This window comes from Mesoplodon bidens, assembly GCF_964165515.1.
Source record: "Mesoplodon bidens genome assembly, chromosome: 14".
Classification (NCBI taxonomy): Eukaryota; Metazoa; Chordata; class Mammalia; order Artiodactyla; family Ziphiidae; genus Mesoplodon; species Mesoplodon bidens.
This window is the reverse complement of record NC_138170.1, coordinates 17,185,537-17,200,509: the sequence shown is the minus strand read 5'-3', so window position 1 is coordinate 17,200,509 and position 14,973 is coordinate 17,185,537. Positions and strand designations below refer to the sequence as shown.

Below are 14,973 nucleotides of genomic sequence, written 5' to 3'. Positions count from 1 at the left end.
AACTTGATATTGGCTTATGAGAAAGTGTGTTTTTCCATTACACTGCCACTATTTTTCCTTCAATACGAGCCAAAAAGTAAACACTGCAGATTTAGTCAGAGAGGAAAAAAACCCAGAAGCATTCCTTCTATACTATCAAACCAATCATTTAACAGGCTCTAGTGTCTGCAATTTAAGCATTATGTCATCCATGAAAATCTTTATGAATTAGGAAAAGACGTTCACTTTTCTCTAAAAATACACGCACAAAAATAAATCTCTCCTCTGAATAGCTTTTTTCCAATGTGAAAGAGCTTGAAAAAGAACAACTGTAGCTAAAATAACATATACATAAATATTTTTTAATCTAAAAAACAAACTTCTGTAATTCTGATCCAAACAAACCAATTGTAAAACACAAAACGAAAAAAAAAAAACACAAAACATAATTTTAATTAGAATCAGTGAAATCAGAAAACTGCCTAGACAATTGATAATATTTAAGAAATTACTGCTAGTATTCCTTAGGCTTAATGATGACATTGTGATTGTGTTTTATGTTGTGTTCCTGTGGTTGTTTTTTTCCCTCAAGTATTTATCTTTCAGATACACCTGAAGGATTTACACATGAAAGGATTTTGAGAGTTGCTTTACCATATCCAGCAGAGATGAAACAGGGCCAGTCATGTGACAACAACGGTCGAAGCTGGGTAACTGGTACTGGAAGCTTTATTACACTCATCTCTATTTCTTGTATAAGGTCGAAGAAAAAAAGTATCCTAGGCACCAAAACATCCTGTCAAAAGCACAGAAATTTCTCTACCACTAAATCACCCCAGAATTCTGCTTCTTTCTTATTTATCTGCTTTGATTAACAATAAGTTCTATTCTTGAAACCAATTAACTTCCTCCAATAGACCTGTAACTGAAACACAAGACTCACCTTGGTGTCTTTTTAACGCCATTCATCAGATAGGTGAAGGCCAGTGAGGACACAACCCAGGATTCCAACTCACAACTGGTAATCTGATTTTAACTTCAAGACCACATATCCGTTTTGAGTCAAAATGAACTATCACAGGTTGTTTTTGTCTTTTGAATTTCTCTTACTATCCCCAGTATTTGAACTAAGTTTGGTGAGTAGTACAGAAAGGTGAAAAGTAACAAATGTTGTTCACTCCCAGGAAGTAAAACCCTTTCAATGAAAAGGGGTAAAGAACTCAACCGAATATGACACCCAGAAATGTTCCAATAATCTCGGGGTACGCAACTCTACATACACCCTTACGCTCCCTCGCCCCAGAAGTCTTTTAAATGGTTAGAAAAGACCGACCCTGGTTGGTTTGTTTCATCTCCTCCTTTCTTAGGGGAGGTGCTAGAGAGCAAAGAAATGACCAAAAGGCCGGAAGAAGGAACGCGAAAAGCATGGAGTCTGGACAATCAGCCTTTAAGTAATTGAAAGCTGTACCCAAATTAAATGAAGTTAAAGGGAGATTGCTGCTACGCTCCTCCCGGTAACTCCAACGCACCTGAGCGGCTCAGAGAGTGGGAACACCTGGCTGGAGACACAGCAGATCCCAACTCCCGCTCTCGCCAAGAATTCACAGGTACAAAGACATAAAAAGAACTCTTCCTGACCCCCAGCAAGAGTAACGCCACGAAAACAACTCCCAACCTCCGGGCCACGCTGGCTGAGCCGCCCCCGGCCCCGCGAGGCCGCGAGCCCTGGCCCGCGGGGCCTCGAACCCCAAACGACTGCCCCGCTCCTCAGGCCGGACACCCCTTCTCCCGGGCCGGGCGAGGGGCGGCAAAGGGACGGAGTCTCGGCTGGGAACCCGCCCGCCGCGGAGGCCCTCCCCGCCCGCCCGGAACTGGGGTCTCGGGCCCGCGCCACCCACTGTAGGCCCCGGCCGGTGCCCCGCGGGGCCGTTCTCGAGCCTCGACCCCGGTCCGCCGCGCGCCCACGGGACCCGCGCGACCCCCTCAGCCGCGCCGGCCGCCGCCGTTGGGACGCCGACACTGGCTACCTGTCTTCGCTCTTGTTTTTCTGCTTCTTTCCCATCGTGTGTCAGCGGGGCTCGTAGCCCCAGCCCCTCTATTCGGTCTCTCACAGACCCACTGTCCCCCGGCCGACTTCGGTCTCCGCTCGGCGCCGTCCCCCACGGCGGTACCGCCTCTCGCACCCGGCTCTCCACAGACCCGCGCACTGGGACAGGGCACATATGGTGTGAGCTCCGAGTGCGCAAGCGCATCGCCCCGCCGCCTCGGCGTGTGGACGCAGGGCGCGGCTCATTGAGAGCTGCGCCTCGGCTAGAGCGTCTCCAGTTGACCCGCCCGCCAGGCAGGAGCCCGAGCGCCTCCTTCCCGCAAGCGTCAGCCGTGCACCGACGCCCGTGCGGTTTCCAGATTCTAGAACCCGGAGGCGGACAATGAGGCTGAAAAATTCCACCGTCAGCCTTCTCCCTGTGGGGAATGCCGACTTGGGGAATCGGATCTCAGTTCAGGAGTAGACTTTCGGTTTCCCTTCCACCTTTAACCTCTGTCCCTTTGTACTCTCAGCTGCGTGAAGTTCAGTAAAGAACCACAATGAACCCCTGGTGAGCTGTCTAGGTGTTGCCAAGGGAGATAGAGAAATCCAGCACAACATGAGCCCATGACTTACCAAAAAAACAAAACAAAAAAACCAAACAAACCAGAAATCATAAAACAAGGACACACCCATTAATTCTGCAAAATAGATCATAATCTTTACATTCAAAGCGACAGCAATTTCTAAAAATGTGTGTCAGGGAAGTCGCGAGGGAACCTACTAGGGTTGTGAAAGTGTTCTATATCCGGATCTGGACGATGACACTACGAGTGTTAACTATGTAAAAACTATGGCGTATAAGTTATATTTCAACTTTTTTTAAAAAGGGGGAAACGTTCAATAAACAGAATGGAAACGAAATTGGAGTGTCACTCCTGAGGAAGACAGTAGCTATTTCATTTCTGATGTAACATTATGTCAGAGCGTAAGAACGTCAACTCCAGGCTGAGCACTAAGAAACTACAAACTCCAGCATACTTCGCTCCCTCGCTCTCTGCGCTGTTTACACGGACGGAGGGAGAAGTTGGGCCACCTCGGTTCCGGGCGGTGAGGCGGGGGGAGGGTGGGGGAGGAGCGCACGCGCAGAAGCGCTCACCGCACGCACATCCCCTCCCTTCCCCCCTCCACTTCCTGGGGCGTCGCAGATTGTATCGCGTGAAAGCCGCAGCCAATGAGGAGGCGGAAGTGACGGCCGCTTCGCAGCACCCCGCCGCTGCTACGAGCCTGAAGCCGGAGTGGGTTGCTCTTCTGGAGAAGCTGGTTCCTCACTTCTCAGGTATCACCGAGAGCTCAAGTGAGGCAGAGAGTGGTGTGAAAAAGCCGGCCATGCACCTCGGTGCTAATGGACACCCGGCTGCTCAGCCTCCTGCCTGGGCGGGGGAAGGGCGCGGCTCGGGCGAGGGTGTCCGCGCCGCGGAGGAAGCTTTGGCGCATGCGCCCCGGGAGGCGTAGAAGCCGGGACCACCTCAACTCTGCCCTCATCTGTCTCCGGGGGCGCAGGGAGTGGCGAGGGTACTTTTGGGAAGCGGCTGGCGTGCAGTTAAGGGTGAGGCCCCATGGTTGTTTTGGCGGGTGCATGCCGGGGGATCAAGGAAATGGTTAGGTAATTTGAGGACAAGTCCCTGCCCACCATTCAGTTGAACTGAAAAAAAGAAGCTTGTTTGGAGAATCAAGTTCCCAGAATACCTGCACCATCTCCTTTCCCCCTTTCTGAATGCGGCAGCACCACCTGTCCCCAGAGCAGCCCTTGTTAATCGTTTCTCCTCCCAGTTATCCAAGACTTGAATTCTGAGCTCAGCCTATAAACCTCCAGGGATAAGCAACCGCTACGCCCCTGGTAAAGAACAGGGTCTGACATGCAAGTCAATGTTTAATGTCGAGTTTTCTGCCTCATCCGGCCCCAATCCTGAGTCACAGCCTTACGTTTTTCTTGGGAGGTAGGGAGTGTGAAATTCACTTGCTACATTTGAAATACTTCTTTCAATTTTAAATACTCCTTTAAAATTTTATAGCGTTTATGAGGAAGTTACATTTTGGTTTTATTTATTTATTTATTTATTTTAAACCCGGAAATACTTTTGAAACTTAACGATAATTTGAACAAAAGCTAGGCGCATGTTCCTTCAACAGTTGACAAACATTTTTTGTGCATCTGCAGTGTTCTCAGCACTGCTAGCTCCAGGAATACAAGGTGAAATCGAGTATGCTTTTTTTTAAGTTTATTTATGCGTTTGGTCTTCGTTGCTGCATGCAGGGTTTCTCTAGTCCCGGCGAGCGGGGGCTACTCTTCGTTGCGGGGCATGGGCTTCTCACTGCGGTGGCTTCTCTTGTTGCGGAGCACGGGCTCTAGGCACGCAGGCTTCAGTAGTTGTAGTATGTGGGCTCCAGAGCGCAGGCTCAGTAGTTGTGGCGCACAGGCTTAGTTGCTGCGAGGCATATGGGATCTTCCCCGACCAGGGATCCAACCCATGTCCCCTGCATTGGAAGGTGGATTCTTAACTACTGCGCCACCAGGGAAGTCCCCAGTATGCTTTTCAAAAGCTTCTTTTCATGTGTAGAAAAATGGAATCAGAAGCGAAGTTTGCAAGAAGACTATTTCTCTTCACTTCAGCATTTATAGAGGGTCTGGTGGGCCAGGCTGCGTGTATGAAGCTGGGTGAATAAGCTCACAAGTTTATTCAGATTTTTGAAAGTGCTTCAGTAGTGGTTGCAAATGTATCACATAACTAATTGAGATGCAACAGCCTCCTGCTTTGATAAGCAAATTATAAATTGAAATTCAGGGGTACCCATGAAACATTTGATTTTCTACCAGCAACAATAATACATTTCTTCTAAAATATGTAATTGAAATAGATAACAAGGACCTACTGTATAGCACAGGGAACTCTACTCAATATTCGTAGTAACTTAAATGGGAAAAGAATTTGGAAAAGGATACATGTATATGTATAAGTGAATAACTTTGCTGTATACCTGAAATTAACATTATAAATCAACTATATGCCAATATAAAATAAATATATAATTGAGAGAGATCTTCCTTTCTAATCTGAATTAGATTCTATTTTTTTTATATTTCTTTATTTATTTATGGCTGTGTTAGGTCTTAGTAGTTGCAACATGCGGGATCTTTCGTTGTGGCATGCGGGCTCTTCACTGCAGCACAGCCTTTTCTCTAGTTGTGGCGCTCAGGCTCCAGAGCATGTGGGCTTTATAGTTTGTGGCACACAGGCTGTCTAGTTGAGGCGTGTAGGCTCAGTAGTTGCGACTCGAGGGCTTAGTTGCCCCGCAGCATGTGGGATCTTAGTTCCTCGACCAGGGATCGAACCCACGTCCCCTGCATTGGGAGTTGGTTTCTTTGCCACTGGCCCACCAGGGAAGTCCCTAGATTCTATTTTTAAACTCTTATCTTACATAGAGGATTGATGGAAAAAAATCAATATTTTTTTAAAATATTTGTAGTGTTATATTGTTTGACCTCAAAGTTAAGAACACTGAGTGTCAGTAAATCAATACCAGTATCAATCTTTGTGGCCTCATAGACCTTATTAGGTAATGGGAGAACAGGAATGGAAACTAAAGCTTAGGGAACATCAGGCAGAGTTCTTTACATAAGTTGTAATGAGCTCTCTTCAGAGTTAAATGAAAATCATTTAGGCAGAGATGAAAATATGTCTTTTGCTCAACTCTGCCCTATGTTGAAGCAAAGTTTGGTGTGTGTATGTGTGTGTAAAACCTCACTGCAGTTAAACTTTACCTTGTTCACAGTCATTTCTGCTTTTCTTCCTTTTTCCTTTGGTAAAGAACACTGTCAGTATACAGCACTAGGTTTAATTTCGTCATTCCTTGCTGGTCTGGCAATGGTCTTAAAGATTTGTCTTTGCTTTAGGGTAGTAAAACACAAACTAAATCAAAAGCACCTAAACTTTGGTCTAAATCGTTTTTGAATAGTGTAACTATAATCCATTGAAAATTAAATTTTAAAACATTAAATAAAAATTCTTAACATGACGTGCTTGGTTGTCAGCAGAACACTTTGTGGACTACAAATGATATACTTGCTAGCATTTTTGAAACTAAGAGAAAACTGTCTTATTTTTTTCTCTAACTTTGTAAACCTTCTCCTCAGCATCAAGGCTGAACTGTACCATTTAGAAGAATGGAAGCGAATGCACCTGTTGAAATGTTTTCAAAAGTCCTAGAGAATCAGTTGCTTCAGACCACCAAACAAGTGGAAGAACATTTGGATTCGGAAATTCAGAAACTGGATCAGATGGATGAGGATGAATTGGAACACCTCAAAGAAAAGAGACTCAAGGCACTGAAGAAAGCTCAACAGCAGAAACAAGTAACCTCTCTGCCCTGCTTTCTGAAATTGCTCTAACAGTATGCTTCTAACAACTTATATATACCTGTGCTGCAGTAGTCACTTGTAGTTTTTAGGGTGGTTTGACCTCAAAGTACCTAATGCCATTAAAAATTTGCCCAGAAAAAAGATTAGTTTTAAAGACACATTCAGGGCTTCCCTGGTGGTGCAGTGGTTGAGAGTCTGCCTGCCGATGCAGGGGACACAGGTTCGTGCCCCGATGTGGGAAGATCCCACATGCCGCAGAGCGGCTGGGCCTGTGAGCCATAAAAAAAAGACACATTCAGAATTAGCCTGATCAGTATACTAATCCACAGTCAAGTACAAGAAACATGTGCCCAGGATCATCTTACGAGCTCAGATTTGTGTGGTTGAGAGAGTGGATGAGGAAGAACCCTGGGAGGAATAGGGATCAGTGGGTTCCCTTTCAGGTGGAGTTATGAGAAAGCCTGTCATAACTTAGCTGTGCGCAAAGCAAATGCGTCATTAAGGAGTGTATTTGAGAGTTGAAACTCTTTATGGAAGCTTTACCAAAGAAATAAGGAGAAAAATATCAGGGCCTCCGGTAGGTCTCAGCTCAGTGTACGCCAGCATGAAATGTATAGATACCAAAACTGATGACGCAATCTCGGCTGTGTTAGTGTAAGGCCAGGGATGGCACTCCTGCCCCTTTCTAGGTGGACCACTTCTGGAAGACTGTTCAGAGGAGGACAGCCAGAAGACGAAGAAGTCTAGAAGTCATTTCATATGAGAAAGTCAAAAGCAAATGGAAATGTTCAGTGTGAAGCAGGCAGGACATAGGCGATGTAGGATATTTGAAGGGCTGACGTGAAGGAGATTAGAATTTCTGTTTCTTATCTGAGGTCCAAGCTGGGATCCACAGCCCATTGTTCTGGATATACTGTGATTCAGTGTGAGAAGACTTTTCTAAGAATAGAGAGTACATATACAAATGCTTTTTAAGCACACCCGCCAGACACTGTTGTAGTTATTTTCACATTGTCCATTCACAGTAACTCAATGAGATAGTTACTTTATGATCTCCACATTACAGGTGAGGAAAGTGAGACTCAGAAAGGTTATTACAGTTCATAGCCTGATAAGTGGTAGAGCAGTGATTCAAGCCCATGCCTTCTGCCTGCACGTCCAGTCCTCCCTTTTATTAAAACCAGCTCCTGAGAAAGGAAACAAGCTTCCAGTTGAGGGGACCAGCTTCCTGCCACAGGAAAGGTTCAAGAAGCTGAAATGTCTGTCCGACATGGATGATAAGGGTTGATTTATTGATTTGGGGAGTTGGATTAGGTGACTTGCGGGATCTTTGTTTCTGGACACCACGTGGAGACAAACATCTTTTTCTTCCCAGGATACTACCCATTGGTGGCCAGTACAGAAGAGGTTTGCTGTCTCTGAGTTAGTCATCAAAAGCATACAGGGCTCCCGAGCTTCAGAGCTGCAGTCCCTCCCCAAAGACGGATTGGCTTTATCTCACAAGCATTATTTTTTAAAGCTATGTAGTAACTTGGATCAAATGCTTCTGATTTTAATAGTTTCAGTGCAAGGAAATTAAGTAGATGGTTACATTCTAAGTCTCTTTGTAGTCTAAATTTTTACCTTTGAAGTTCTAAGAAAACATATGTTTTAAGTTACCAAGACGGATAATCATCTTAAATATGAGCCATGCTGTGGAGATAGTCATGGCCCACAGACTATTTGCATTGACACTAGCAACACAGGAAAGTACATCACAGAAAGGAATTCATTTCTCTCTAAGATAAAATCAGCTTGATTACAAAATATTATAGTGGTTTGGACATAAAATATAAAGTGATATTGAAAGAGGTATTTCAAATGTGTGATATTTTCCCTTTTCTCCAAATCAGGAATGGCTTTCAAAAGGACATGGGGAATACAGAGAAATCCCTAGTGAGAGAGACTTTTTTCAAGAAGTCAAGGAGAGTAAAAAAGTGGTTTGCCATTTCTACAGAGACTCCACATTGAGGTAATTTGTTTCCCTCAGTGACTGTTCTTGAACATGATGAGATTGTTGAATAGAGATACACTGACTTCATAGAGAATTAAGAAAAATATAAAAGGAAGTAATCCCTAAGTTGTCTCTTTATACTAGAATTAAAGTTAAGCAATCATTAAAGATTAACTTAAAAACCAGTGACATACAAAAGTACAAATTATAGAAGATCAGTATTTCCATAGAAATGGCTATTTCCCGAACTACATTTTCACTAGCTAATTTTTAAACATCTTAGAAATGAACACTTTAATTTTTTTTATCAATGCCAAAAGAATTCTACTTTTGTCCCTACTATTATGATACAGCCACAGTGTTGGAAATGGGGCCAACACCTGAACACCAGCTTTGAATTCAGTCACTTCTTCTTAACTTGCAATTCACTGGGAGACAGTGGCTTGATCAAGCCTTTCACCTGAAACAGAGTTGGGGCACCAGGCATGGCTGGAAGGACAATAAAGTGATTTCTATTAGACGAACCCAGGTCTGCCAACCTCTCTTTGGAGGCAGATCCCTCAAAGTGAAAATAGCCCCAGAAGAGGTTATATCTTAAACCAGAGGACTCAAGCCTTTTTTTTTTTAGCCCCCAAATTTGAATACTTGCCAACATTTAAGTGTTGGCAAAAAAACTTTTAAATGTTGGCAACTAATCAGATTGTAGAATTTTTTTTTTAAGTATCAGATAACTTGATAACAGACCTAGAATTGTATGAAAGCAATTCACTGATGCCGAGTAGCTCCTGCCCCCCTTAGACACAAACTCCAATGCAGAGTCTCTGTTATTCCCTGGGATCCCAGCCCTGCCCTCTTCTGGCATTTCCATAGCCTGCCTGGCCCTTGTCTTTGCCTCATCACCCAACAACGTGGCTATTAGTTAACACCTTTCAGGGACTGATTGCCTGGGATAGATTGACTAAGAAAATAAAGATGAGAGAAAATAACTGAGATGATGAAATCTCCTATAAGGGAAAGTGGGAAAGGGATTAGGAAGGTAAATAGAAGATTGAATATATTTGTCCACTTATTTATTAGATGTCTGCCCACTAGCTTGTAAGTTTTGTGAAGGCAGAGGGTTTGCCTTTGTGTCGTGGCCCACTGTGCTCTGGGTTCCTAGCCATAGAGCAGCATTGACTACACATAGTAGGTACTCAGTAAGTATACTTGATGGATTTATAAACAATGCAGCACCAGCAGTACTTACCTTAAAACAGAACTGAAAAGTCAAGATTGAAATGAGGTGATAGAGATATAGATAGGTAGATATCAAAGTTTCTAGCACATAGTACGCTAGATACTTCATGTTGTATAAAATCCTGGAGCATTTATCACTGTTTGAGGTAAGTACGTATAATTCCTGTGCTTCATGCGTGGAAACCAAAGACTTGGAGAGATTAAGTGACCTACCTAATGTCACTCAGCTACTAAATGATAAAAGAGGATTTGAACCCAGGTTTTAAGCCTAATGCTGTTTTAACTACACCATAACTACTAATACTAGATTTTTTAAAAATGGATTAATTGACAAGTGGGACACAGACCTATTTAAAATAGATTCTGTATTACTCCAGTAAAACAATGGAGTTGATTTTTGTACAAATCTTCAAGAACGTATTTCTCAAAATGATTTGTCACTTGTTTGGAACTTCGTTCAAAAACCACTTATTCCCCTACCATTTTTCACTAAAATCCCATTGCTGCAGTACGTGGGTGATATATAAAGAGAATCACTCAGAGGTGATGATGCATCAAGGTTATAAGAAACTCCGTGGACCCAAACCTAACTCAGGAAAAACTATACCAAGAAGTACCCAAAAAGCCTACTAGTAAAACCAGCTATGAAGCATTCGGTGTCTTAGTCATCGAAAGCAGTAGTTCTCAAACTTTGCTGGGCATGAGAATCACTTGCATGTTTCTCAGCTCAACTCCCAGAGAATTTTGATTCATTTGCATATTTTAAAAGTTGACTGTAATAATCACCTCTGGGTAAGAACTACTGCTCAAAAGATTATTACAGTAGTCTTTCAGAAACACTAGAGGGTTGGCCAGTTTAAAATATAATTTAAAGAAAATATCGCTTTCCACTTTTCAGGTGGCTTAATAAAGGTTACTGCTGTTATTTTTCATTTCTTTAGAACCATAATGACCATGTTTGTAGCCCTTAACCTTGATATGCTTCTCACTAACAGAGTTGCACAGTTGGAAGGGTTCCTTCTCAGTGACACCATTCAGTCTTTCTTAGTGACTTCCAAATATGGCACCACGTGTTCATTTCTAATTCTGAGAACTGTCTTCCCAGTTCTGTCAAGTTCAGATTTGTCACCTATGAGATGCCAGGAAACATGCATAAGGGAAATGACAATTTTTTATTCTTAACCATGAACATGACAACTTTGTGAACCACTTAAGGCATAAGTTGAATACTTCATTTTTTATAAGTATCGTTAAGGGAGATCTGACTTTCTAGAATATGATATGAGAGGTAGAAAAAGAGGTACCTAACCTATGAAATGGAAATGAGGTTATCTGATAGAAGCATAGATTGGCTGCCAAATTATGAGATTCAGAAAAACTAAAAACTTAGATGTGCCTTAATATTTATTTTGAAAAAGAAATCTGTTGTTTTTAGCTTTTGATTTTCTATGTGTTATCTATAGGTGTAAAATACTAGACAGACATTTGGTGATACTGTCCAAGAAACATCTTGAGACCAAATTTTTGAAGCTGAATGTGGAAAAAGCACCTTTCCTTTGTGAGAGACTGCATATCAAAGTCATTCCCACGCTAGCACTGGTGAAAGATGGAAAAACACAAGATTTTGTTGTTGGATTTTCTGACCTAGGAAATACAGATGACTTCACCACAGAAACTTTAGAATGGAGGCTGGGTTGTTCTGATATTCTCAATTACAGGTAACTTTTAGTAAACTATCAATTTATATTAATTCACATATCCAGTTGATTTTTTAGAGAATTTATGTTAACATTTATTTTATGGAACTAAGATCTTTAAGCTGAGATGTAGAAAAATTTTCACAAAGGAAAAGCATATTTCTTTTTTTTTTTTTTTTAAGTTTATTTATTTATTTATTTATTTTTTGGCGGTACGCGGGCCTCTCCCTGTTGTGGCCTCTCCCGTTGCAGAGCACAGGCTCCAGACGCGCAGGCTCAACGGCCATGGCTCACAGGCCCAGCCGCTCCGCGGCATGTGGGATCTTCCCGGACCGGGTCACGAACCCGTGTCCCCTGCATCGGCAGGCGGACTCTCAACCACTGCGCCACCAGGGAAGCCCCCGGAAAAGCGTATTTCTTAAAGTGTACATTAACATGATCTTACAGCAAAATCAGAGTTATAAATAAAATTGACCTTGGATCTTGGAGTCCATCTGACTATAAAAGTTTTCAAACTAACAGATCCTATGGAATCTAATTCTCTGTTAATCTGGAAACCCAAAATGACACTCCAGAAGAATTGACTCCTTCCTGATTTAAACGAGATTAATCAAATTGATAATGCCTTACATTAAAAATCTAATGTTTGAAAGTAGATATTCCTGTATCACTTGTAGAATCTGATAAAACATATAAAATCTCATCTCTATGCTTAGCTTAAATTACTACTCTGGGAAACAGTCTCAGAAAACCATCTGTTGATAAAATCCAACTTCCATTTTCCACTTATCTCTTTATCCACTTCTCTAGACAAATAATTTATCTAATTCCACAAATCAGAGCATATCATCTTATCTTTTGTGCCTGTTTTTCATTTGCAAAAATAACAGGTAAAATTTTCCAGTTATTCCAGTCAGAGTGCCTTTTGATAAGTAGAAAGTTCTCTTATCTTTTTACTTCCCTTCCTCCTTTATCTCTGAATCTTTCCTCCACATGCATAAATCATTCCTACATTGTAGTGATTGATTTTGGAGTTTTAGGTTTTATTTTCTTAATATTAAGTAAAATGTTAATATTAAATAAAATTATTTTGAAGTGATTTCAAACTTTAAATAAGTTGGAAACTAGTACAAAGAATTCTTGCATTCTTGTATATCATTCACCCATGTCCCTCAATTTTCAACATTTTATATTTGCTTTATCGTTCTCTTTCTAGATATATATAAACTTTTTTTCAGAACCATTTGATTGGACGTTGTAGATATATTGTCCCTTTACTCCTAAACATTTCTGTGTGCATTTCCTAAGAACAGGAACATTTTATACAACCACAGTACAATTTATTAAAACACAAAATACATAGTTTACACACCTTATTCAAATTCCACCATTGTCCGAATAATGTCCTCCATACTGGAAAAATGGGTTCTGTGTACTTACTATGTATTTTTAGTTTCCATTAACCTGTAGCAACTTGTTCCCCTCCTTTGTTTTTCAATACTTTAACATTTTTGAAGAGTACAAACTAGTTATTTTATAGAGCATCTCCCAGTTTGTTTCAAAACTAGATTCAGATTCTGTATGTTTTCCACAGGTATATTATGGAAGTGATGTTGTATTCTTTCTTCTCAGTGTACCATATCAGGAGATATATGATGGTTTGTCTCATTGCTGGTGGTGGTAACTGTGCACTGGTTAACCAGTTGTCTACCAAGCCAACTGGTGATTTAAGGAAGAACTTCTCCAGACCCCACATTAACTTACTTCTTCATTTATCTGTATTAGAATGGGCTGTGGATTCTTCTATTCAGTGGGTTATAGTCTGTTGCTGTTATTGTTTACTTTGAAGCTCAGATTGCCTCAGATTTGGCCAGTGAGAGCCTTTCATACTGGCTTCTGTGTCCTTTTGACACATCCCCATAATTCTTTGAGCACTTTCTGGTGCACTTAAGGTCTTTTAGGGGGCCTCGTGTTATACTCTCCATAGGAATTGGCTTTTTCTCCAAGATGCCATGGTTCCTTTCAGTGGCAAATATTTCAAAACCAAGATCTAGCTGCTAGGAATATTTTGAGGCGTCATGAAAAGAGTTCCATTCTAATTCTGAGTTAATGATAATGAATTCCATGAGTTTTGTTGATGTCTATAGAGATCTAAGCATTAAAAGATGTTAAATAGAATCAAACCAGTCATAACAGGCTATCAAAAATAGAGCATGGTTTTCCTGTGTCATTCTCAGGAGAGAATCTAATACAGATTCAGCATACCCAAAACAGATAAAAATAACTGATTTCCTTGTATGCTTTTTAGTCAGAAATTTTGTTGGTGCATCCCGTGAAATGTTAATCAGTAATTAATGATAAAATAAAACGCTGATCTAAAGCATTTAGTAGTACATAGTAAGGTTTAAAACTATTAACTATCAGTGTAAATAATATACCTCTTCCTTGACACCAACATTTTAAAGAAAATTTTACTCTATTATGTTACAGTGAGGATAGGTTTTTGTGCAGTTTAGTATACCAGCTGTACTAAACCATACAGAATAAGTGTTTTTCAAATTTGCTTTCTTTTTAGTGGAAATTTAACGGAGCCACCATTTCAGAGCCAAAAGAAATTTGGAACAAACTTCACAAAGCTGGAAAAGAAAACTATTCGAGGAAAGAAATATGATTCTGACTCTGATGATGATTAATTCTTTGTAAATCGTCTCCTGACTTCAGAATTCAATGTGTTTTCTAAATTCTGTTGATTTCAGTACATTCGTCTCCTAATGGTCACATTCTAGAGTTTTATGCAGTTGCATCACATTGAAAAACATCTGTGATATTTTCTGTGTGGAGTTTGTGTTTAAGTTGAGGAAAACTTCTGAGTTCTAAATATCTGAGTAGGGTCTGGATTCTCTATTTTTGAGATTGGTTTTATCACAATATGATTCTTACATTTTTATACCATTCACAATTGTGTTTTTAATCTACTGGATTGGAAATAGAAATACAGCACACTATTCCAGGACTAATTCTTACCTAGCATTATTTACTTTATAAAGAGGTCAAGTAACATTTACTGGTGTAACAGACTGCACTTGTAATTGATTAGAAACACTCTTCTGGAATATATTTAAGTAACTATTAAAGAACTGTATTTATTCTGTATGCTGCATGGTGTTGTTGAGTCAACTGATGGCAACAGAAAGCTTTTTCAGGTTGTGAACATACTGCCTTATTTAAAGGGTCTTGATTGCTTGTATTTTAAGACATGTATTAAACAATCAAGAAGCACTTTCGAAATGGCAACATGAGACATACAGACCCCTAGTGAAACAATCATAACTGGTCAATTTTTTTTTAGAAATTAAAGTCTCTGGAAATTGTCATAAGAGCACACAGCAAACAGAAACATTTATCCAAGAAAATACTCAATCTTGGTAAGAACAGTGAGTCTCTGTGGTATTTGAACCATGACCCTGCACCCTTCCTCCCCTCATCTCCCAGTCTTGGCCTACAATTTCTCCCTAGGAGGAGCAGACTGCTAGCATCTCTCATTCCCCCAGGGTCTGTGTTGCAGAAGCTCTGTTCCAAGCAGCAGTATTAAAGAGGTCTGAGCCTTCCTTCCTCCACCCAG

General features: G+C 41.1%; 2 protein-coding genes across 5 annotated transcripts in view; one reads left to right on the top strand and one right to left on the bottom strand.

Moving 5' to 3' along the window:
* Positions 1 to 2,170, bottom strand: part of EIF5B (eukaryotic translation initiation factor 5B) — a 68,971-nt gene extending 66,801 nt beyond the window's left edge. For both annotated transcript variants that reach the window (XM_081254699.1, XM_081254700.1), the window contains exon 1: positions 2,007 to 2,170. In XM_081254699.1, coding sequence (XP_081110825.1) covers positions 2,007 to 2,041 — 35 coding nt within the window. In that variant the 5' untranslated portion in view covers positions 2,042 to 2,170. The remainder of the gene's footprint in view (positions 1 to 2,006) is intronic.
* A 1,043-nt stretch (positions 2,171 to 3,213) lies between these two features.
* TXNDC9 (thioredoxin domain containing 9) lies at positions 3,214 to 14,504 on the top strand. Of its 3 annotated transcripts, none has more exons than XM_081254701.1 (5): positions 3,214 to 3,344; positions 6,201 to 6,419; positions 8,318 to 8,436; positions 11,118 to 11,372; positions 13,927 to 14,504. In XM_081254701.1, exons 2-5 carry the CDS (start codon positions 6,231 to 6,233, stop codon positions 14,042 to 14,044), a joined length of 681 nt encoding a protein of 226 aa, XP_081110827.1. In that variant the 5' UTR covers positions 3,214 to 3,344; positions 6,201 to 6,230; the 3' UTR covers positions 14,045 to 14,504. The 3 variants fall into 3 exon arrangements, with proteins under 3 accessions (XP_081110827.1, XP_081110828.1, XP_081110829.1); XM_081254702.1 differs by lacking the exon at positions 3,214 to 3,344 and adding an exon at positions 3,366 to 3,614; XM_081254703.1 differs by lacking the exon at positions 3,214 to 3,344 and adding an exon at positions 3,690 to 4,005.
* Positions 14,505 to 14,973: the final 469 nt, after the last annotated feature.